Genomic DNA, 22,711 nt, shown 5'->3' on the forward strand with positions numbered 1-22,711 from the left:
ATACAAATAAACACTTTCCTTTTGAGTTCATTAAGAAACCTGGCGCTGGAGGGATGGCTCACCGGCGTACAGCACGGGTTGCTCTTCCTACTGAGGACCCAGGTTTGATTTCCAGTACCCACATGGCTAAGCACCATCTATAAATCCAGTTCCAGGAGATCTGGCGCCCTCTTCTGGCTTCCATTGGTTATAGGCGCGCGCGCGCGCACACACACACACACACACACACACACACACACACACACACACACACAGCGCAAAGAAACTCATAACCACCTAATACGACACCACTGCGCATGCCCGCCCGCGGCCTGTCGCCTGGGTGACGTCACCAATCGGCGTCCAGCCTAGCGTCATGCTGCGCTTGGGAGGCGCGGGGCTAGTGCGGGACCTGCGGGTGGTGTGGCCCGCATGGCTGCGAGGTCCGGGTGGACTCCCGCTGGCCCTGGCGCGCACCACAGGGACGTCGGGAGCGCGGGACCGGCGAGCGCCGGCCTCCGGGACGCAGCGCGGGCGCGCACTCAGCCTGTCCGCCGCAGCCGTAGTGAACTCGGCGCCCCGCCCGCTGCAGCCCTACCTGCGGCTCATGCGCCTGGACAAGCCCATCGGTGAGTGGGGCGGGCATATCCGTGGCTGCGTGCCCGGGTCCCATAACTGAGAGCCCGCTGCCGGCGTGATGCACCCATCGGGTCAGTCCCCTAGGGACTCGGTCAGGACCTTAGCCAGGGAGAAACACGCAGATTTCCCCACGCTCGGAGACCGGAGACCGGAGGCGAACATTGATAAACATGTATTTGCAGAGATCTTTCAGTTGTGATCCGGCGCTCCTTTGCTTTCTCGAAGCTTTTGATTGGTGATTTGCAGTTTTGAAGCATTTCTGCATTCATTAGTTTTCGTTTCTGCCTCCAAATATGTAAGGTCCAAGACGCATGTAAGACTATTGAAATTCACGCTCCCTGTCAGAGCCAGACCAGAAAAACCCAATAGTGTTGGTACTGGGCTTTTTCCTTCATTACTGATTACAAAGATTTAGAGCATCTGAACACAGCCGGGTATCGTGCTTCCTATTGCCCGTCAACATAAAACCCACACAATCCCCTCTCTCTCTCTGACCCTCTTCTTGACACCTGTGACACAATATTAACTCCGTCTGCACGGAACGCTTCTGTCTAGTTCGTAAAACGCTGTCCGGAGTAGTAGATGGATTCACCTTGGCCTTAGTGACAGAAAGCACTAGGGAAACTACCAGCTTTGAAAGAATTTGTTTCTGGTTGGACAAGACAGTTGATGACCTAGGAAGGTGTGGAAACAAATATCATGCACAAGGAGAAAGAACTTACTGTGGGTCTCCAATGCTGGAAAAACGGAAAAACTAGTACTCCAAAGAGAATGCTATATTACAGAGGAGTAGAGAGATCTTGGAGAAATATTTTTAAGATCCAAGGATAGCCAAATATGGTGGCTCACGTCTATAGTCCAGTGTTCAAGAGGCTGAGGCAGGAGGATTGATTCAAGTTGCAGGCCAGTCTGGGCTATATATTCTGAAATAAAAAACCAACACTTACTGGTGAAACGTCAAGAATGTCTGCCTGACCTGCACCCCTGGAAAGATGTAGGAATTAGTGGGAGACAAGGCTGGACGGAGGAAGAGAGGAACAACTGAATTCTAGCCAATTTAGATGTTGATATGTTCAGTTTCGGTGTATGGATGTGCACCCAAATGCCAAAAATATCTGTTCTGCCTTCACCTATGTGACCCCCAATGTGCCCTGTTGGGTGTGGTGTCTGTTTTCAGACGGGGGTCCCATTATGTGTTTCTGGCCAGCCTTGAACCCCTGCTTCCTTTTCCCAACTGCTGGGACTGCAGGCGCTGACCTCCATACCCAGCCGAACCTGTTTAGTTTGTGTGAGACAAGGGCTCTCTTTGTACTGCAGGTTGGCCACAACCTCCAGAGCTTGCTTCAGTGTCCAGGTGACAAAGGGGGGGGAGTGAAGTGGCAGCAGCCAGGTGCCACTGTTGACATTCTAGCTGTGAATGCTCCCTGCTTGGGCTTTAAGCACCGAATCCCAGCAGTGAGAGATTAGAATATAGAGCCTATTAAATGAAAGGCAGCCCCGCCATGATTAGGGTGTTGTGTAATTCAGGGTTTACATAAGCATTCTATAATTCTGTTCTTAAAATCTGGGTGACAAAGCTACAAGGGCGACCTGCAGGCATGCAGGACAGACCAACAGCTGCCACTGTTTCTGTTTTCACAATTAAACATCATCGTTCCAGTGGCCGTACGTCCTACCATGTAACGGGACTCTATAAAGTGTTATGAGCCTGGTTTCCAGCCAGATCTCATAGATTTGAACCTTCAGCCCCATCCAGTGGAGGAACTGTGCTTAAACTACTTCATGTCCCTACACCTTCATTTCTTTCTCTATAAAAGGAAAGTGCTGATATTGACTTTATAAAGTTAGCCTTAACGTCCATCTTCACATGGTAAATACTTTGACAAGTGCCTGCGTGTAAGAGTTCCAGAGGTGTTAGTCACTACCACTTCAGAAGTGGAGATTAGAAAATTATCTTTATAGTTATTTGTGTTGGGAATCTTAAGATACTGGCCTGCATGTTTTAATTCTATGTAAAATGATTACAGGGTAAAGTTTGTTCAGTGAATGCTTTTGGACGCCTACCATGTGTCAGGAGCAGAAATTGGCAGTAGAAATCTTGGTTTGATATGTATGTGCTTGTCTTATACGACAGTGGTACTTACTGTATTGCTGTTATTTTTTTTTTTGCTGTATTGATGTTATATCTAATTACCTCATAGAGCAGTATTAGTCGTCGTTGTGTTTTAGAAGGCAGTGACAAAGCTTTCTTGTTTCTCAGTACTAGGAGTGAAACTCAAAGCGCCTTCCACATGCTAGTCAAGCGACATACCACTGGGCTACATCGCTGGTCACTTAACCGATGTTATTCCAGGAAGTTTCGGCAGGTGGCGCTGTTTCTACCAGGTTGGCAGTGTGTTTCCCACTTCACTGCAGTTCCCGGTTGTCTTAAGGGAAATATATCATTAGAGAATCGTAAGCTCAGTCTACACAGGCATTTTGCCCTGCCATCCCATTCAGAAGCTGACCATTTTATTTCCTCTCCCAGAGACTTTCCATTTTGTAATAAACATGTCTGTCTACTACCCGTTTGGCTTTTCTTTCTTTCTTTTTCTTTTTCTTTTTTTTTTTTTTCGGAGCTGGGGACCAAACCCAGGGCCTTGCGCTTGCCAGGCAAGCGCTCTACCACTGAGCTAAATCCCCAACCCCCCGTTTGGCTTTTCTTGATACCTCTGCACCGTTCTTCACAGAACATAACTGAAACAAATGACTGTGTCACAGGAACACAGAAAGGAATGCCCCGGCAACCAGTGGGAACAGAAGTAGGGTTTTTGTGGGTTGGGATTTAGGTATGAGATGGAATTTTTGACTTAGGCTTCTGCCAGAGTGCTGGTTTAGAATTCTGCCCTAACACTGTGGCTCTGGGCACACCATGCTCCCATCTCTTGGTTTCTGCACTTGTTACCTTTCTCTTGCTGTGAGGAAGCATCATGACCCAGGCTGGGCTCACCGTTCCAGAGGGGTAGAAGTGTCATGGCAGGGAGCCTGGCAGCAAGTCTCAGCGGAGCAGAAGCTGGGAGTTCACATCTTGAACCACAGACAGTACACAGTCCACCCAGAATGCCCATGTCTTACTCCCAAAGCCTTCCTCCAGAGGCACACTTTCTCCCAGGTCAGATGCTGAGATTCCCAACAGCATCACCCATTGTCCGAACGCTAGAGCCTATAGGGGACATCCTCCTCAGACCTGCAGTTAGTGTGATAGAAAGAACTCTTGCCTTACTGTCCACTGTGAGAACCAGCAGTGTTTCCTGGAAGGTCCTGACACAGAACTGCTGTGTACCGGGAATTCATAAACACATAGTCCATTCTTTGAGCAATGTCTTCCCATAACAGGGGCTCAAGAAATATTAATATTATTACTTCAGGAGTTAGAGAAAACCAACTCTAGTTATGTGTGTTATATAGGTTAATATACACTGATTAGTCCATTCCAGTAGTCTTGGGACACAGCTCCATGGTCCAGTGCCTGTAGCTGCTCACTTAAGCCCCAAGTCCTGCTCTCAGAACTGTCCTCTGTAATACTGTCGTCTCATTAAAGCTCAGTGGGTAGATGTCAACCTCCCTGTTCTCAGATGAAGTTGAGACCTCTGCCTTCAGCCTCTTTGCTGTCTAGTGTCTGCCCCCTTACTGCTGGCCCCTATCAGCGAGTGAGCACACGCACATTGGAATACGGACTTGTAGCCAAGGAAAGCCTGGCTTCACTGTGCACTGGGTGTCATGAGGCCTAGTTCAGTGGAGACTTCCGTTCTAGCTACACCAAGCAAACGGTGAAACAAACGCAGTCTCTCCTCTAAGGAGCAGCGGTGTCTGCCTCATTTAGTGCTCCTCCGTTTGTGAGGTGCTGTTACTAATGACACTCCCTTTAGGACCTGGCGAGCACCGTGATTATACATATACAGTGTTTGCTGGCCAGTGCTTCCTGCACAGCCCATAAGTGTTACGTATTGTTCAAGTTTTGGGTAAGGGATTGTAAGGGTGTGCCTACCTCTTTCCAATGCCAAAAGATTAAATCCAGGGCCCTGGGTCATGCTAGGCAACTACTATCACTGGGCTACACATCCCCAGCTCCTGACTTTTTTAAAGACATGATTATACTGTGGAGCTTAACCTGGTCTTGAACTCAGACTCCTCCTGTCTTCGCCTCTTAAGTGCTAAGGTGTAGGCGTATGCTCCTCCCCTGGCCCCTTTTCTCTCATATTCCTAAGTCAGGAAGCAAAGTAACTATCAAGCTTGTGGTTAGCGGCACCAAGGATGCTGAAGCAGGAAGAGCTCTGCGGATTCAAGACCTGCCTCGGCAATACAGTAAGACCTTGTACCAAGCAAAACAAATCTTTATACCCGTTAGACTGTACCTAACAGGCAAGATACGCAAAGACTAGTTAAGACTTCCAATTTGGAGTAGAATTTCAAAGGTCGTTTGTAAGTCTCTATATAATGACTTCCATTCAGTTAATTTCATCTGGTTTATTTGCTAAGCATCGGACTTTAGCCCCCTTGTACACATGACTTCGCATGACTCAGTACTGAAGGACAGAAAACTCCACTGTAGAAGCCCTTACCCCTTACCATGCCCGTGAACTGTACCGGCTACAGTAAAGTGATGTTCTAGTGTGTTCGGAACAGCTGGGCCATCTCTCCAGCCTCTTTTGTGCATTTCTTCATTGTACTACTTCTTTCTCTGCTCTAGGAGCTTTATTTCATGTCTATGAGTACACTGTCCCTGTCTTCACACACACCAGAAGAGGGCATCGGATCCATTACAGATGGTTGTGAGCCACCATGTGGTTGCTGGGAATTGAACTCGGGACTTCTGCAAGAGCAGCCGGTGCTCTTAACCGCTGAGCCATCTCTCCAGCCCCTGGGGTAAATTCGTATTTGCTATATGGTTACAGGTTTATTTTCCCTTGATTTGATGGGTCTGGTTGTTGTTAGTTGACAGGTCTCTCTGGTTAGCCTAGGACTTGATCACAGACTGGCCTTCACCTTGATCCCCTGCCTTTGTGTCTTGGTTTCAGAGTATAGATAGCCAGCCCCACACCTGACTTACCCCCCAGTTTTGCTAGGTTTTATTAGGGAAGTTGTTGTTTTGTTTTAGATGGGTCTTGCTGCACAGACCCTTCATCTCAAGACCTTTGAGCTCTTGCAATAACGTCTCACTGTATAGCCCTTGTTGGCCTGTAACTTGCTATGAGGCCAAGCAATCTGCCTGGTGTGTGGGATTAAAGAAATTCTGGTAATCAAAGGCATGCACCACCACAGGAGTCCCCAGTGCCACCACTGGAGTCCCCAGTGCTGCGGTTCCAGTGGTGGCCTGTCACCGCTTACACACTTTGGGATGTGGTGGTTGCGCTGGGCAGTTGGGATTGGGGTGGGGGAGGGTGGCAAGGGGAGTTGGTTGTTTTTGTCAACCTGACACAAGCTAGAGTCCTCTGGGAAGGGACAACCTCAATAAGAACATGCCTCCAACTATGCCTGAGGCATTTTCTTCATTAATGATGTGGGGGGTCTGGCCCACTGGGGACAATGCCACCCTGGTCAGATGGTCCTGGGTGGTAGAAGGAAACAGGCTGAGAGAGGCAGCAAACATCAGCTCCTGCCTCCAGGTTCCTTTTATGGTGGACTGATGGAGATGTACACACACCAAATCAACGAACACTTCTTCCCACGCCATGGGCTCTGTCACAGCAGCAGAAGGCAAGACAGCAGCTAAACAGATGGAGCAATTACCTGACTGAATGTGTTCCTTCCTGTTTAGGAACCTGGCTGCTGTATTTGCCATGCACTTGGAGCATTGGTCTGGCCGCTGACCCGGGTTGTTTTCCTGACTGGTATATGTTATCACTCTTTGGCACTGGAGCTATTCTCATGCGTGGAGCAGGCTGTACTATTAATGACATGTGGGACCGTGACTTCGATAAAAAGGTACTTTCACCCCGGGAAGGAACAGACAGGCCTCTGTCATTTTTCAGAACACCTGATGACATCACACGAGTCCCACAAACCCACCGTGAAAGGGGCCATTTGAGTGGCCACTGTTGAGAAGTGTGGCTCGCTCCCTGCAGAAGAGCGCCAGAGGGCAGGGTGTGTGCTGGAATTTTACCAGTAACTGAAAGAGTGGGAGACCAGGGTGAGGAAGTTAAAGGTAGGAGCTACAGTTAGAAACAGACCCTGAGTCTTTGTGTGTCTAAGAGATGTCATCTTTCCTTGGCTGCTGTTCTGTAAATGAGGCTTCAGTTTGAATGAACCCCGGCCAACAGGCTCATCAGCCTTGGCTCCACTACAGCCCTGCCCTCAGCTTACTCTCCTGCTTCAGGACCCAGGCAGCCTGGCCCAGAACTAAGTGGGGAATTCCAGCGCCTCAGTGTGTTACCACAGAGCTCTGCTTCTCGGGTAGTCTCACGGGGGTGGGTCCTGTTTAATCCTCAGTCCTATAGTTAGTCTCTTACTGTGCCCCAAAAGTATAAGCATATTGTATTGAACAGTCCTCCACCTCTCCCTGTCTCTCGTGTGTGTGTGTGTGTGTGTGTGTGTGTGTGTGTGTGTGTGTGTGTGTGTTGGAAGATTGGCCAGCAAATGCAAATCTGATTTGCATGTTCCCATTTCCTGGGTCATTTTTCATTCTGTGTACCTTATGAATGAGGTTTCAGAGTCAAGTTTATAGTTCAGTGTGACCTTTTTAAAAGCCGGGTATAAGGCTTATAGAAAATGAAAAAAAGAGCTGTAAATTAGCACATCTGTGAGTAATGGCATATGATTTATAGAAATTATCATTGGAGGTTAAATATTCAAAAAGGATTTCGTTCTCAGTTACCTTCAAAGCTAATCTTAGACTTGAGATTGGAAAGAGGGAATTTGAGGAAGAAATGAACGTTTATATCTGAGTTGCCTTATCTGACTTGGAGACCATGTGGAGGTCTCACACTTCCCCTGTGTTCTCACTGCCCTAAGGTGGACTAGACAGGCTTCCTTCCTCCCACCGAGCACAGCCAGACTCCAGACATCACAAGCAGACAGCACACGAGACTATAGAAGAGAAGGGGGGAGACCCTCAGCCCCAACAGCATGGCAGTGACTTTTCTGGACTACTTTTTGCCTTTCATAAGAGGCCAGCAGCCTGGGGACACAAATGGACACAGACCACAGCCAAGCACTGACAAACGCCTACTCCTCCAGGAGCCACTGGAGGCCAAGGATCAAAAGTGAGCTAATTCCATGTGGAAATAATTAGACAGAATCCTCAGTTCCTTCCCAAGAACCCAACTAAAACAAGGTTAAAAATGAGATCCAGGAGGCCGGAGAGATGGTTCAGCGGTTAAGAGCACTGGCTGTTCATCCAGACGACCTGGATTCAATTCTCAGAGCCCACATGAAATTCACAACTGTCTGTACCTCCAGTTCTAGAGGATGTGACACCCTCCAGGGTTCTGTAAGCACCAGGCACGGAGGTGATGACCAGACATAGAAGCAAAATGCCCATACAAGTAAGATAAAGATAAAAGAGATAGACTCTTAGACACCTAAGACGCTTGATTTCAGGTAAGAAACACTGAAAAATGCCTGAAGGAGTACAGCTGAATGTCTGAATTGGGAAAAGGCAAAAGTACACTGTGTCCATTTTCATGAAGGAAATGCCTAAAACACAGTAGACAAATCCACAGTAAGATACGCCTTTGTAAGAATGGACTGAAGAGCGTCTGAAACTCTTACATGCACTGGAAGACAGACACCAACGTGTAATTCATTAAAAGAAATGCAGCTACGTTGGATTTCACAAGAATCCATGTATAAGTCAGAGGCCCTTTTAGAAGGATTAAAGGTGTGCACTAGCAAATGTTTGAAACCTCATACCCACCAGGATACCATTATAAAAATGCTCAGAACCAACGCTGAATAAAAGTCTGGTTCCTACGTAAGTAGTTATTTAACAGAAGATGCCTAGACTGCAAGTAACATCAAAATGCTTTGTTTTTCCCAACATCATTTGCTTTGATTTACTGCAGACTTGACTGCAGTAAAACGTCATCATACAGGCACGGTGACTGCAGGGAGAAACAGTGCCAGGGTCATAGCCGGGCAGAACTGCTTGTCTATTGCTGGTGGGAGGGTTCAGGGCGTGTCAGACTCAGACGGAAGCCTGGCTTGTTGGTTTACTCTAGGTGGTGGTGTCCAGGTTATGGCTGCACTCCTGGGCTTTCATCCATAGAAATAAAAACTGTTCGTTCACGTGACGTTTTCATATGAATGTGTGGCTTTGCTTGTAATAGTTCCAAACTGGGACCAGCCAGTGTCCTTCATTGTCTGAGTAAACATTTATACTGTGGAAAACTTCAGTAGCAATAACAAACAAGCAGCAAACAAGCCGTCCATGCAGCAGTGTGGTGAATTTCTAGAGGACTGTGTCAGGAGAAAAACCCTGCAAGGATTGCACGCATGCGGCCTTGTGCTTCTGCATACACAGTTGCTAGGTGACAGGAGTGGGGGGAGCAAGGGGAGAGAGCAATTCCTGACGAAACTAGAGATCCCTGGAGCTCTATAGATTTTTTTTTGTGTATTGATGTACAAATTGTGGTTGCATATGGAATGTTTTCAATAATAACATTCTGATAAGAGCAGATGAGGATTCCATATTCTTAAATGCAGTTATCACAGAGAAAAGGCTTCATTAAATAATCAAGCCATCCGGCATGGTGGCTTTAATCCCAGTACTGCAGAGGCCGAAGCTGGTGGACCTCTTGAGTAAGAGGCCAGCCTGGTCTACAGAGTGAGTTGCAGGACAGCCAGGGCTGCTCTTCATAGGGGGATGGGGACTCCTGCTGACCTTCTCCATCTTCTCCAAGAATCTGGGTTATATATTATCATGTAACAAAGCACAAGGGTTTCACAGTCGTTGCCATGGTTTTTGCTTATTTAAATTTTAAAATGTTACTTGTTTCCTTTAAAGGACGAGGTAAAAGTCTCAGGCTAATTGTCACCCTTATTTCAGTTTCCTATAGGCAGTGTCTCCCATCAGTAGTGACGAGGCTATGACTCAGGGTTTGCTGATTACTGAACAGTGAATAGCACGCACAGTGAATAGCTCGTGCATATATTAAGTGCCAAGTGCACAGCCACTGAGGCGTATCCAGTTTGCACGTCTGTTGACACTGGGCTAATCATTGGCCACCCGAATGACTGTGGCAAACATCACATCAGAAGCATGGACTCCAGTGTGAGGCTTTCCCAGACCCCAAGTTCCTTATTTCTAACAACAATGAAGTTTCCCTACTATAAGTAAGGTTGACTTTGGTATGAGGAAATCCCACTTCAGAGGATGATAGCAGCAGTCATCATCGGTGTGTCTAACAGCACTGTCCACACTCCCCATTCACTCTGCCCGTTTGAGCACAGTCAGCTGACATCACAGACGCATTCAGTAGTGTGGCATGTGGCACCGGCTCATCTCTCTTCACTGACTTCTGACTTAGTGTTTCCCTAAGTGTCTGCTGCGGTTCCCTCGCTCCCGAGACAGTCTGTCACTTTACCATTCCACCTGTGTGTGGGAAATGGACGTGCATTTGCTGGGCTGAGTGGCTACATATCTAGATCAGGAAGACACTGTTTTGTTTGGAGGTGGGGGGTGGGAATGATGTCGTAGCATTTAGCCCTTCATCGCCACTTTAAGCCATTTCAATATGCAGTGTTAGTTCTTGAGGGGACATCAAATGTCGAGTTCACTCCGTTCATATTTGTGCCTTGGCCCATCGCTTTAACATGCTTTTGTCTGCGTGTACGTCTGCACACCAGAAGAGGGCAGCAGATCCTTTTGTATTACGGATGGGTGAGCCACCGTGTGGTTGCTGGGATTTGAACTCAGGACCTCTGAAAATGCAGCCAGTGCTCTTAACCTCTGAGTCATCTCTCCAGCCCTCACCTTAATTTTGAAATAACATTTATTTGTATGTGTGAAGGAAACACTGCCCATGAGAGGAAGTCAGAGTAAACCTTAAATCTGGAGGAGGCGTTTCTCTCTCCTGTTGTGTGGGCTCCAAGTCTGGAGGCAGGTGCCAGCCCTGAGCTGTCTTGGTCGTCCCTGGAGCCTGTGTTAACTGTGCTTAAATGGACAACTGACCTAGTGTGTGAACTGAGGCACTACTTTCCTGTGTTTAGGTCGAGAGGACAGCAAACCGCCCAATCGCCGCGGGAGACATTTCAGCCTTCCAGTCCTTCGTCTTCCTTGGGGCACAGCTGACCTTGGCACTGGGCGTTCTCCTGCATCTGAACTACTACAGGTACATCAGCTATGGTCCCACGGTTGTGTGTAAAATATCGCCTCTGACGTGTAGCATGTACGGTGAGGTGGCGTTCTCTTTTTTACAAGTCTGCTTCCTGAGCCCTGCGCAGGACCTGAGTCAGCAGGGCACAGGAGCTCAGCACGCTGCCGTCAGATCTGCTCACAAGCACAGGGCCAAGAGCACTTCAGAGCGTGCTCTAGGTGCTCCTGCTAGGACGCAGAGCACACCCCTGGGCTCTCTGTTGTGTATGCAGCCATGTGTGTGCGTATAATTTCCCTCACACGGCCTGTCACTGCTGAGTACCTGGGAGCAGAAGTGGTTAGGCTCAGTTAGCAAAAAGTGGAACTGCGACTTTCCCAGAGTCTGTAACTAGTCAAATAGCAGAAGAGAAAGATGTGAGGACCCATTCTTGGGGCTCCTAAATAGACACAGGCTCAGATGGCTGTTTCAGAGTACGTCCTGAGTGAGGAGAGAGCCGGAGCAGTGCCCACAGAGTGTTGCACCATAGAGAAAGGCCTGGCCCCGGCAGTAATAGCATGAAACGGCTGTGTTAGATGAGCTTTCGGCCACCTCGGAACATTCCTGCAGCTGTTTTCTCTTTCTTTGTTTGTTTGTTTTGTTGATGGTTTGTTTTTTCAAGACAGGGTCTCAACTGTGTGAGTCTAACTGGCCTGAAACTCACTTGTGACCAGGCTGGCCTCAGACTCACAGAGTTCCTCTCCTCTGCTAGGATTGAAGGCGCGTATGCGCCACTGCCACTGCACCTGCTGTTTTCTCTTTCTTGAGAGTGCCTGCCCTGTATGAAGGGACTCTCCTCCATCCGCTCAACTCTTCTGGACACATGGGGAGCGAGGGGCATGACTCACTTGGTGAAGTACTTGCCACATAAGTCCTTAATCCTCAGCCCCCACTGTGAAGTCAGAGGTGGGGCTGTGTGTGATCTAGCACTGGGGAGGCGGAGGCAGGCGGATCTCTGGGACTCTCTGGCCGGCCGGCCTCTCCTGGTTGATGACCCCCAGGTTCCACTGAGTACCTTGTCTCAGAAAGCAAGGTACGACTTCTCAGAGACACATCTGAGGTTAGCCCTCCTTGTCCCTCATGCACACGCACACACACACACACACACACACACACATGTGCATGACACATGCGTGTACACACTTTGTTTAGTGCATACCTTGGGATTTGCAAGCAGTTTGGAGGTAGCCATCAGTACAGGGTGGTTACCCTGGTGGGACTGGAGCCAGGTTGCTGTAACATTTGAGTCTCCCGACCCTGGGTGAGCTGGGCGACGCTTGGCTCCTTCCTGTCTTTGCGCTTCAGCTTCCGCTCTGCCAAAGGGAATGAGATTAGACGGCCGATGCCTAGGGAAGGTCGTAGAATAACTTACCAGAGTTGGAGCACTTGCAATAGTTCCTAGTCCATGAAAACACTTTTCTAATCATTTTCTAGAGTAGGTAAAGTCAAACTCTAGGGAAAAATTTAACAAAAATATTACAAAACACAAAAATATCTTGCAATTATTGTCACTGATGACTTGAATACTTAATGATTTCTGAGTTTCACACCAACCCTATAATCTCTGTTTCCAGTATAGCAATGGGAGCAGCATCCTTACTTCTTGTCGTCACCTACCCCCTCATGAAAAGAGTCACGTTCTGGCCTCAGTTAGCCTTGGGTAAGTCCTTTCACACTGTCTGCCATGTTCTTATATCCCGCACAGGGGGTGTGTGTGTGTGTGTGTGTGTGTGTGTGTGTGTGTACACGTGAATGTCAGGTTAACCATCAAGTTTTACATACTTTAAAGGAGCTCAGTTAGTTATTCTCACTGGCTAAGAAACCTTACATATTAATTAAGATTACCAGGATTATTATTTTTCTGGAGTGGCTTTTAAACTCCAAATATGTCATGAAAAGATGATTATTGAGAGTATCCTATGGAGTTAGAAGTGAGGGAGGAAGCACGCTAGAAGCTCTAAGAGCTCCCACTCTCTGACGCTTTAACAGAACATGTCTGTTGTCTCTCCGCCTCCATTAATAGACTGGAGTGGCTAAAAATCGTCCTTCGCTCTCGTGCACCCCAGCGTCGGCATTACACACAGGTACTCAAGGCAGTGATGCTTTTCATGGAAGGAAACCCTACTTCTACGTCCCTCCTATTTCTAGGACGTTCTGAATTACTCGTAGGCCGGTTGAAATGCTGTGAGCCATTTTTCTAGAAATAAGAGAATGAAAAGACATTTCATGAAATGCGTGAGGACTTGGCTTTGTGGGAAGGTCTGATGGGATATTTATCCTCTCCTTGGATATCTTCCCTCCAACCCCCTTATTTTTTTTAAGGTAGAAACCAGTGTTCCGGTGGCTTTGGCAATCTTTTGGTAAAGGGGGTCCAGGCATTTCCCATCCTCAGGCTGGTACACTAACACTGGAACAGTTTCTCCTAACCTTATTGAGCCCTACATGTGCTTCGTGCTGGGAACTGCACCAGCTACTCAGATAAACTAATACAGCCAGCGTGTCTATAGACTAGAGGCCAGCACCCACGCAGGCCATCCAAGTGCCTTGTGACAATCAGGAATGAATGTGGTGGGACCACAGAGGAGAGGCGTTTTCTCAGTAGAGGAAGGGTCTTCTGAATGGGAACAGACGGTGTAAGGCAGGGAAAAGGTTTCTGCAGAGTGGCCTGAGACACTGTGTCAGGTCCTGAGAGATCTGAAGCCAGAGTATCCATTAGTGAGCTGAGCATCTAGCCTGGACTTCGGGAATGATCGGCCTCACGCATAGGATGTAGCAGCTGCCAGTGGGGGGCGCTTGTGCAAGTGAGTAAGGCTATGTCTTCTTGTCCCATCAGGCTGAGCCCGACAAGTCAGTTAGCTTATTAAACACTGTTCTTCTTACTGACTATGATATCTTAATTATCAGTTAAACTTTCTGTGCCTAGTGTGTTACTTTGTAAGATGAATGAAATAAATACCAACCACAGGAGGTGAGAAGATTCTGTGAGGACAAAGAGCAGCGGAGCATGCGTGACGGTGGTGATCATGTGACCCGTGCTGAGCCCATGTTCCTGTGCAGTGCTGACATACAATCCACTTCCCTCTTCCTTCACCAATGTAGGCTTGACTTTTAATTGGGGTGCGTTACTCGGATGGTCTGCTGTCAAGGGCTCCTGTGATCCAGCTGTGTGCCTGCCTCTTTATTTTTCTGGAGTTATGTGGACACTGATATATGATACTATTTATGCCCACCAGGTAAAGAAATGATATTTTTTCTTAATTTTGGTTTAGCTGCTGTTGTTTTCTAAAAAAACCTTTCTTTGTGTAGTTTGGATTTATTTTTTTGAGACAACATTTCATGTTACCCAGGATGGCCTGGAGCTCCCAGTTGTCCTGCCTAAGAGTTGGGATACAAATGCACACAGAGCTTTTAGAATAAGAACCCGGTTAAAACGCAAGTTATCTTCCTACCCGGATCGTTCACAGTTCCCTTGTCCAGCAGACGGTTTCTGTTCGAGTTTGTCCGTCTAGTCCCTAACAGCCTGCACAGACGGATCTCTTCTGTCCCTGTCTGGTGAATAAGTAACTTCCCGTGGCTCCATGGGTAGTGGGGAGCAGAGCTGAAAATCGGGCCCAGATGGCCTCCAAGTTCCGTGCTTTCATGTGCTCTGCCTCTCCGTCTGTGTCTCACCGCCACATTCGACAACGTGTAACGGTGTAGCAATAAGCATTTCCTTCTTGTAGTTTAGTTTTTATAGTGTTTGAGACAGGGTCTCCTGTGTCACAGGAGGCTGTCTGTTGGTGAACTCCTGTCCTTAGGTCACAGCCTCAGATTCAGGGTCTCAGGCACAGTCACTCCACTCTGTCATTGTTGCTTGAAGTCCGACGAATAGTCCCGTGACTTGGAATGGGATGACTGCTTTAAACATGGATGTCTGCTCTGGGGAACCAAGCTGTTTCTGAGCTTTGACAGTCATAAATAAATAACCCTCATTAAAACTTCCAAATGCTGTTTGTTCTTGCGGATCTGGGGAGATGGCCCCACAGTTGTGAGCACCTGCTGGTCCGCAGGTGCCTGTCACTCCAGCTCCTGGGAGTCTCCACCCTCCCGGTCACATGGCAGACTTGAGGGCGCTCACATGCACACAGAAATTAGAATAAATCTTGTTTTACAGGAACATTGGCTCAGGTGCACACATCCTCACGACGCTTAGTACCTCCTGCGTGGTTTGTTTGGGATGCTTCATTTCTGCTTTTCTCAGGTCATGACTGTTCATGTTTACCCCTTTGCTGAGGTCCAGGTGACAAACGCTGTGTGTGTCCAGTGAGTGTGACGGGATGCTGTATCATACACACCACGTGAAATGATCAGCAGTACCCCACACAGTTACCACCCGTGTGTCTAGTGAAGAGACATTTTTGAGCTTGAAAAAAGATGATTTATTTTTTAGTGCGTGTATGTGTGTGAGCTCTCTGCTCCTTCAGAGACAGCAGGAGAGCAGCAGCAGAGTCATGAGCACCCAGTTCTGGGAGGAAGGGGTCAGCTGGGCTGACTGGGAAGTGGTAGGTGTGGCTGTGCAGTGAGCTCTTTACGCCTGAGGGAAACAGAATGAGACCCGTGGAAGAGCAGTGCCCAGCAGAGAGGGAGACTGGAAACCACACGCGCTAGTGCACGCCTTTCGATGCCAGCACCCAGCCAGCAGAGGCAGTCGGAGCTCTGTGAGTTCCAAGGTCAGCCTGATCTTACACAGCAAGTTGCAGGCAACATGGAGAACATGGAGATAAATTATGTTAATTATAATAACTAATGATTGTAATTATAGCTACATAATGTATAATTATATTAACTGTACAAAGAGGTAAACAGTTGATTTTAGTCCTAATGTCGTAAAAGTCTAATCCCAATCATGGCGGGGCCCTAAGAGGCAGAGCAGTGCACAGCAAGGGGACGGCTGGGGTTCAGTGTGAGGAAGTGATGTCCTGCGCATCCACCGAGCATCCGTTCTGCATCTCGCTTTATAGCTGTGATGTATCTGCGAGGTCTTTAGCACGCTCTGCGCTTTATAGCTGTGATGTATCTGCGAGGTCTTTAGCACGCTCTGCGCTTGGGTTAGAGAGCACTGCTGGTTGTGTGACCTTGTAAATACATTAAATACGGCTAAGTTGACCACTTAAAAAATGTGATCTTCAACTGCTGAATTAAATATCAAACATGCTCTTCTGTTTCTGGTATCAGGACAAGAAAGATGATGCTCTGATTGGCCTGAAGTCCACAGCTCTGCTCTTCAGGGAGAACACCAAGCAGTGGCTCAGTGGCTTTGGGGTCGCCATGGTGGGAGCGCTGAGCCTGGTGGGAGCCAGCAGTGGTCAGACCCTCCCTTACTACGCTGCCGTGGCTGCAGTGGGAGCCCACCTGGCTCACCAGGTTGGACCTTTTCCTATTCTCCCTCCATTTCCCTGGTATAAATTATGGAAATTATTAAAACAAAATAACCACTGTTCACTCACCAAGGAGCTTCTTAAAGCTAACAACTGCTTGGCTTGTGTGCTTTGAATCGCTCCTCCCTCCACATCAACTTGTCACGTCAAAGGGTTAGCATTGCTGGCTGTGGTGGCCTAGGCCTTCGATCCCAGTGTTCAAGAGGCAAGAGTAGGCACATCTCTGTGAGTCCAAGGCCAGCCTGGTCTACAGAGTGAGTTCTAGGACAGCCAGGGCTACACAGAGAAACCCTGTCTCAACAAACAAGCAAACAAGAACTAAACAAGCAAGCAAAATTAACCTTGTTGATTTAGAGGACAACATAAACATAAATGGGGGTTTTCTTTTTCTCTTCTTTGATTTTTCTGAAATTACTTCTGATGTCTGCGAAATTTTCTCCTATAGCTGAAGCTTGTGGGTTGAATTCATTAGTCCAAAAACAAACTGATAAACCTTAAAAGAATAATGATGATGGTGGTGGTGGTGGTGGTGGTGGTGGTGGTGGTGGTGGTGGTGGTGGTGGTGGTGGTGGTGGTGGTGATAGAGCCAGACAGATGAAGGTGCTTGCCGCCGAGTCTGATGGCCTGAGTTTGTTCCCCAGGACCTTCATAGTAGAAGGAGAGATCCTTGCGTTGGCCTCTGACCCCTGCAAGTGCACTGTGATGTAGTTGAGTGCCACGGGTGTAGGGACCACTGCTGGCCAGAGAAAACACATCCAGAAATCTGCAATCCCCGCGTCTCAGGAAGCTAAGCCAGGAGGATCATGAGTTCAGAGTCAACCAAGGCACTTTAGTGAAACCTGATCTCAAAGCGAAAACAAAGGGGTCAGTGTTAGGAGTTAGGGAGCTTGCCTAGCACAGGTGTGGCCCTGGGTTCAAGTCCCAGCACCCAAACAGCAACAAAAACATCAGGAAATGCTAAGTGAATCCAAGCTCTGCCTGGAAAATGGAACTGTCCTCAGGGTGCTCACCCAGCCCCACAGCCCCAGGCTCTGAGCGAAACCCACACGGAGAACCTTGTAAAACCAGCCACCAAATCTAAGTTGAACTGAATCAGTGGCTATGAAGTTCCGCACCGGTGTTGTAGAGTAGAGTAGAGTAGAGTAGAGTAGAGTAGAGTAGAGTAGAGTAGAGTAGAGTAGAAAGGGGTTCCCGAGGTGATCCTGTGTCTGATGATGGCTTACAGCTCTCTGGGAACTTCATCTGTGTAAGCAAGGCTACAGTGACGTTTGCACAGAAACTACTCTGGTGCACGGCATGCCTGCTCCATGGCCTGCCAAAGCACTAGGGTTCTTCAGTGCTTCACCATTTCCTCTCCAGACAGTCTCAGGCCCTTGCCGAGAATGGAGACCTAATTAACTGTCTAGTCTCAACACATTAAAGTAGGAGGTGGCAAAGGAGGGGATACACAAGCATCTGTGAGTGTTAGAGAATTGAGGTGGGCCGAGTGATATTGTAAATGGCATCTCAGGTCCTCAGGACAGACTTTCAGTTTTCCTTTTATTAAAGATAGTTCTCGATGTAGCCCTGGCTGCCCTGAATTTCTGCTTTGTAAAAGGAAATCCTGATTTTGAGTCTGCTGACGTCTTAACAGAAAAGAGAGAGTTCAGGCATGTGGCATGTCCTAGCTCTAGGGATGCTGAGGCAAGAGGATCCAGAATTTAGGGCTAGCCTCAGCTACACAGTGAGACCCTGTCCAAGAAGGAAGGGAAGTTAAATGAGACCAGTTTGGTTTATCTGCAGGGCTGGTGTGGGCAAAGAGCATGTCTGACCTGGGCAGCTGGCCATAGGTCTGGGTCTCCGGATGCTCTGTGAGCACAGGAGGGAGTTAGACGCACAAGGGTAGAACATCTGTGGTTGCCATAGTAACCTGGGAGGGTCTCCTTCACTTAGTGAGGGAGAGCCAGGAGTGTGCAGGGTCTTTCTCAGTTGAGAGGCTGAAACCGAGGAGGGGAGCTGCAGGGCCCACCGTGAGTCCACGTGTGGAAGGAAGGTCTTCCCAAGGGCAGGTGGAGGTCCTTTCCTGAAGGGCTTAGGACCCGAAGGCTTTCATTTTAAACCTTATAAAAAGTTTGCGGTACTCACATGTACATAAGAGGTGTCTGAGGAATGGGACCCAAACTGAAACATGAACTTCACATGTGTGCCATGTCTGTCTTAGTCATGCAACGTGACAGTGCTTATAGACAGGGATTTCAGAGTTACCTGAATCCTGACCGATTGTCACGGAAGCCACACTGCAGTGTCAGCCCCTGTGTCAGTGGTGGACATTGGAGTATCTCACAGTTCTGATTAGAGAAGTCCAGCCTGTGGTTAGAACTAGGCAGAACAGTGGGTCACCTCAGACATTCTCACAGCCAGGGCTCGTAGGGCCCAGCTTGAGTGACTCCCGTAAGAGATGTTTGCATTTTTCTGCATTGGATAGTTAGAATATAGTGAGGCTCCCTACAGCTTAAGGTCTGTAACTCAGTCCAAGCTGCTTCCCTCTCAGTAGACCTGCTGTGCTGCCTATAGTCAGAAGGGATCCTAATGTCGCTCTGCGCTCTTCTCTTTCAGATTTACACCGTGGACATCCACAGAGCCGAGGACTGCTGGGAAAAGTTTACCTCCAACCGCACAGTAGGCCTACTCCTGTTCTTAGGGATTGTGCTTGGGAATTTGTACAAAGACAAGCCGGACGAGACGAAGGGAGTGGACGCTGTTGGAGAGGAAAGTGAGCGGACAAGCTGAGCTTGGTGTCCCCGGGAAGCAGGCAGGAAGACCGTGAGGTCAGGGCATTGAGTGACACAGTAGGACCCTGTCTCAAAGCAGCACGCCGGCTAGAGTTGTAGCTTGTGGGAAGAGTGCGTGGTCACCATGCGATACACCTGAGCTCTGGGTCAGCATAGACTCGTTTGTAAAACTCAGGTCTGGAGACCACATTGCTAGATTTGAAGTAAGACGCACTGGGGTAGCATGTGCTGGACCTCACGGCAGCTGCTTCCCCCACCTCCCTTCCGGGAACCTGGGCTTCTGCACACTGTGCAGCCTTCGTCCTTGTTCCTCTCACCTGGAGTTTCAGGAGCTTCAGGAAAACCTTGCCTAACTCACTGAGTTAGTTTTTTCTTTTCTTTTCTTTTTTTCGGAGCTGGGGACCGAACCCAGGGCCTTGCGCTTGCTAGGCAAGCGCTCTACCACTGAGCTAAATCCCCAGCCCCCTGAGTGAGTTTTTTATGAAAATGGCCGGATACTTTATTTTCTCACTAAGAATCTCCTGTGAGAACTTCCTGTGATCTTTGCTCACTTCCAAAGCTGAATTCAAGAGCCATTCTGATTCTGGGTGTTTTAGAAGAGTATGAGCAAATAAATATGTTTCCATCCATGTGTGGATGTCCATGATGGCCGGGCAGATACTGTGGTGTGTGCGTATCTCTCCTTTATCTTGGTGGTCTGTGGGATGGTAACGCACAGACATGAACTCTTTCCTCTAAGTTAGCCTTTCATCGTGCGTCTATCAGAGTAGCCAGAAAATCTAAGTGAGGTCAAGTCACCCCCCAGCTCACACGCCAGGGTCCCCCAGTCACTCGGGACACGCCAAGGCTGACTATTGGCCGGCCTCTGACCTGATCTGATCTCTTACCCTCCAGACCCGCACTGTCCTGCACTGTCCCGCACTGTCCCGCATGTCCCGACTCCACCCAGAGCTGTGCGCTTGCTGTAGAGTGAAGATTCTCCTCACAGCAGGCCTTCAAATGACACTCTCTCAAAGAAGCTTTGAATTTTCAACAAAACCGCCTGTGTTTCTTTTCATTCATTTTAGGCTTATTTGTATTTTATGTAATGAGTGTTTTACATGCATGTATAATTGTGCACCCCTGGGATTGGAATTAAAGATGGTCGTGACCACCCTGTGGGTGTAAGAGCAGCAAGTCTCCAGCCCGTGATAATCTTCTCCTTGTATTACATGTCTAGTATGTGGGTTGTGTTGGCAGGTGTGTTCATGTACCAAGTGCATGCAGTGGCCACAGGCCAGAAGAAAGTGTCAGATCCCCGGTCCTCGAGTTAACAGTAGCTGCCCTGTGGGTGCTGGGAATTGAACCTGGGTCCTCTGGAATTTCAGCCAGTGCCCTTAACCACTGCGCCATCTCTCCAGCCCCACCGGTGCTCTTTTGATCTGTGCTCTTGATTGGTTTCCCCTTTGCATTATCAATTACTACCTCGAGATACAATGTACTTGGTGTAAGCAAGTCTTGCTGATGGTGAGGTGTCTTTGGTATGGGATGCTGGGCTGCAGTAAGCATTAGCTTGAATGGCAGTGGTGACAGGCTCACATAAGCCTGGAGCCCCTGAAAGCCTCAGTGTTGAGGTCACAAGGTAGCAGCCCTACATGCCTCACAGCCACAGAATGACGGAATCAGGAAGGAGCTAGGCCAGGAAGAGCTTGGAGGGAAGGAGATAACGTCCCGGCAGCTAGATGAGAGACAGCCACTACTGTACAGCTGAGATGCTATCTCCCTGTCTCTTACCTCCCTGGGCTGAGGGCCATCCAGCTCAGGAGATGAGGTAATAGGAGAGGGAACGAGGAAACTGAGAAAGAAAAGTGTGTGGGGCGGGGGGTAGTCCAGGTGCCCTATGGTAGACTGCAGACAGCCTGGAGATCCCACCCTTCCCGGCAGGGAACTCTGCCTGTTTTAGCTTTGACGAACTTCCGACTCTTGTCGAAGAACCCGGACACCTGGACAGCCAGCCCTCGGGGTAGGGATATTGGAATCACTCAGACCCTGGCCATTGGCCCTGGCTTCAATGAGAAGGGTGAATGTAATGAATTTCAATCGTTTCATTTCCCTAAGTGAGCTGATGACAGTGAGACAGAAATGCACCTTAATGAAAAGTCTCAGCATTCATGAGAGACAGGACAGTCAAGTCGCAAATCCTCTCATTTGTAAGGACGCTTTGACCTCGTAGAGTTTTAAGAGTTCTAGGCTTTTTTACTTTTTCTTACCGTCTTAAGACGGAAGATGTTACGTGGGTGGATAAGGGGGAGATGGGAACAAAGTGGGGGGAGTAGGTTATAAGCCCCGAGAATGACAGAATCAACCAAGCTCAGGTCAGGAAGGAGCCCAGGGGCTGTCCAAGGCTTATCCAGGATTACTGTGCCCCAGGGGACTTGCTGATGTGACAAGTTAGGGTCCTGGGAAAATGTGCTCGGTAGAGACCCTTGCTCTAGTCCACCTCTGAGCCCGTGGGTAGAACAGAAATCGGTCAGAGAGGCTTAGAGCTCACTGTGCTGTGTCATTGAATGGTGAGCTGGAGGCAGGACTCACGCTTGAACTGCGTCCCGGTGGCCACCTCTCCTTCTCCCCAGTAACCTTGCTAAGTATTCCACCAGACTGTAAAGGGCTTCACCGTCAGACTGCACCCCACTATTTCCTAACTGAGCCTCCAGCCCACACACACCCTCTTGGCTTGGCCTCATCACACTCCTTGGGTCACACTTAGCTGTCCTGCTAGCAGAGGCATAGGCAGCTGAGCCTGCTGTGAGTCCTTGAGACAACCCAGGCAGACAGGAGCCCTTAGGCACCACCTTCTGCTCTGTAATAACTGCCAACATTTAGCCGAACCAGCTTATGTCACCTCCAGTTATGGCCAGAGTCTTAGCCCTATCACATTCATGGTTTGAAATCCTAACCCCGAATATCTCCTGTGGCTGCGTTTGCAGATTAGGCCTCTGAGGGAATTACTAATTTAAGAGTCGAGGGGGGCAGCTGTCCCTGGAAGTAGAAGAGGCAAGTGTGAGCTAGTGAGGGGGCGTGTGCTTGCAATCCCAGCTTTGACAGGTAGGGGGCTGTGAGGTCCAGGTCAGCCCGAGCTACAAAACCAGCTCCCCAAACCAGACCACTACAAAATGTGCAGAGACAGAAGCCTGCTAACAGCAGAACGGTAGCTAAGGGGTCATGCCTCACTTCCGGCATCCAGAAGACTGAGAAAATTAATTTTCTTGCTTAAGGAATCCTAGAAAGCTACTGAGCCTTACATGTCGAGGCCACACTTCGAATGGAGTCCGCCCGAAGCTACTGCGCTCTCCACTCCAGTTCTCCCTCAGCTCACGGTCTGGCCCTTCCTGTGTCTGCTACTGCAGTAAGCTAAAGAGAAGACCCCAGAACTTCCATGGCGCCACAACCAGGCCTGAGCTAAGGACCAGATTCAAAATAACCCTCTTGTATGTAGACTACAGAGTAAACACAGGCTTTCTTTTCGCAGGAAGATCTAAGGGAGAAGGAGGAGATGCCATCACAGAAAGCCAGAGATGTAGTAAGGGAAGGGAGA

The 22,711-nt window shown here is 48.6% G+C and overlaps 1 protein-coding gene across 8 annotated transcripts; it reads left to right on the plus strand.

Moving 5' to 3' along the window:
- The first annotated feature begins 301 nt into the window (after nt 1-301).
- Coq2 (coenzyme Q2, polyprenyltransferase) lies at nt 302-20,309 on the plus strand. Of its 8 annotated transcripts, NM_001044255.1 has the most exon segments (7): nt 352-608; nt 6,416-6,582; nt 10,807-10,928; nt 12,524-12,609; nt 14,049-14,182; nt 16,164-16,352; nt 18,962-19,783. In NM_001044255.1, coding segments are annotated over 7 exon segments (1,125 nt in total). In that variant the 5' UTR covers nt 352-355; the 3' UTR covers nt 19,136-19,783.
- Nucleotides 20,310-22,711: the final 2,402 nt, after the last annotated feature.

This window comes from Rattus norvegicus, chromosome 14 (assembly GCF_036323735.1).
Source record: "Rattus norvegicus strain BN/NHsdMcwi chromosome 14, GRCr8, whole genome shotgun sequence".
Classification (NCBI taxonomy): Eukaryota; Metazoa; Chordata; class Mammalia; order Rodentia; family Muridae; genus Rattus; species Rattus norvegicus.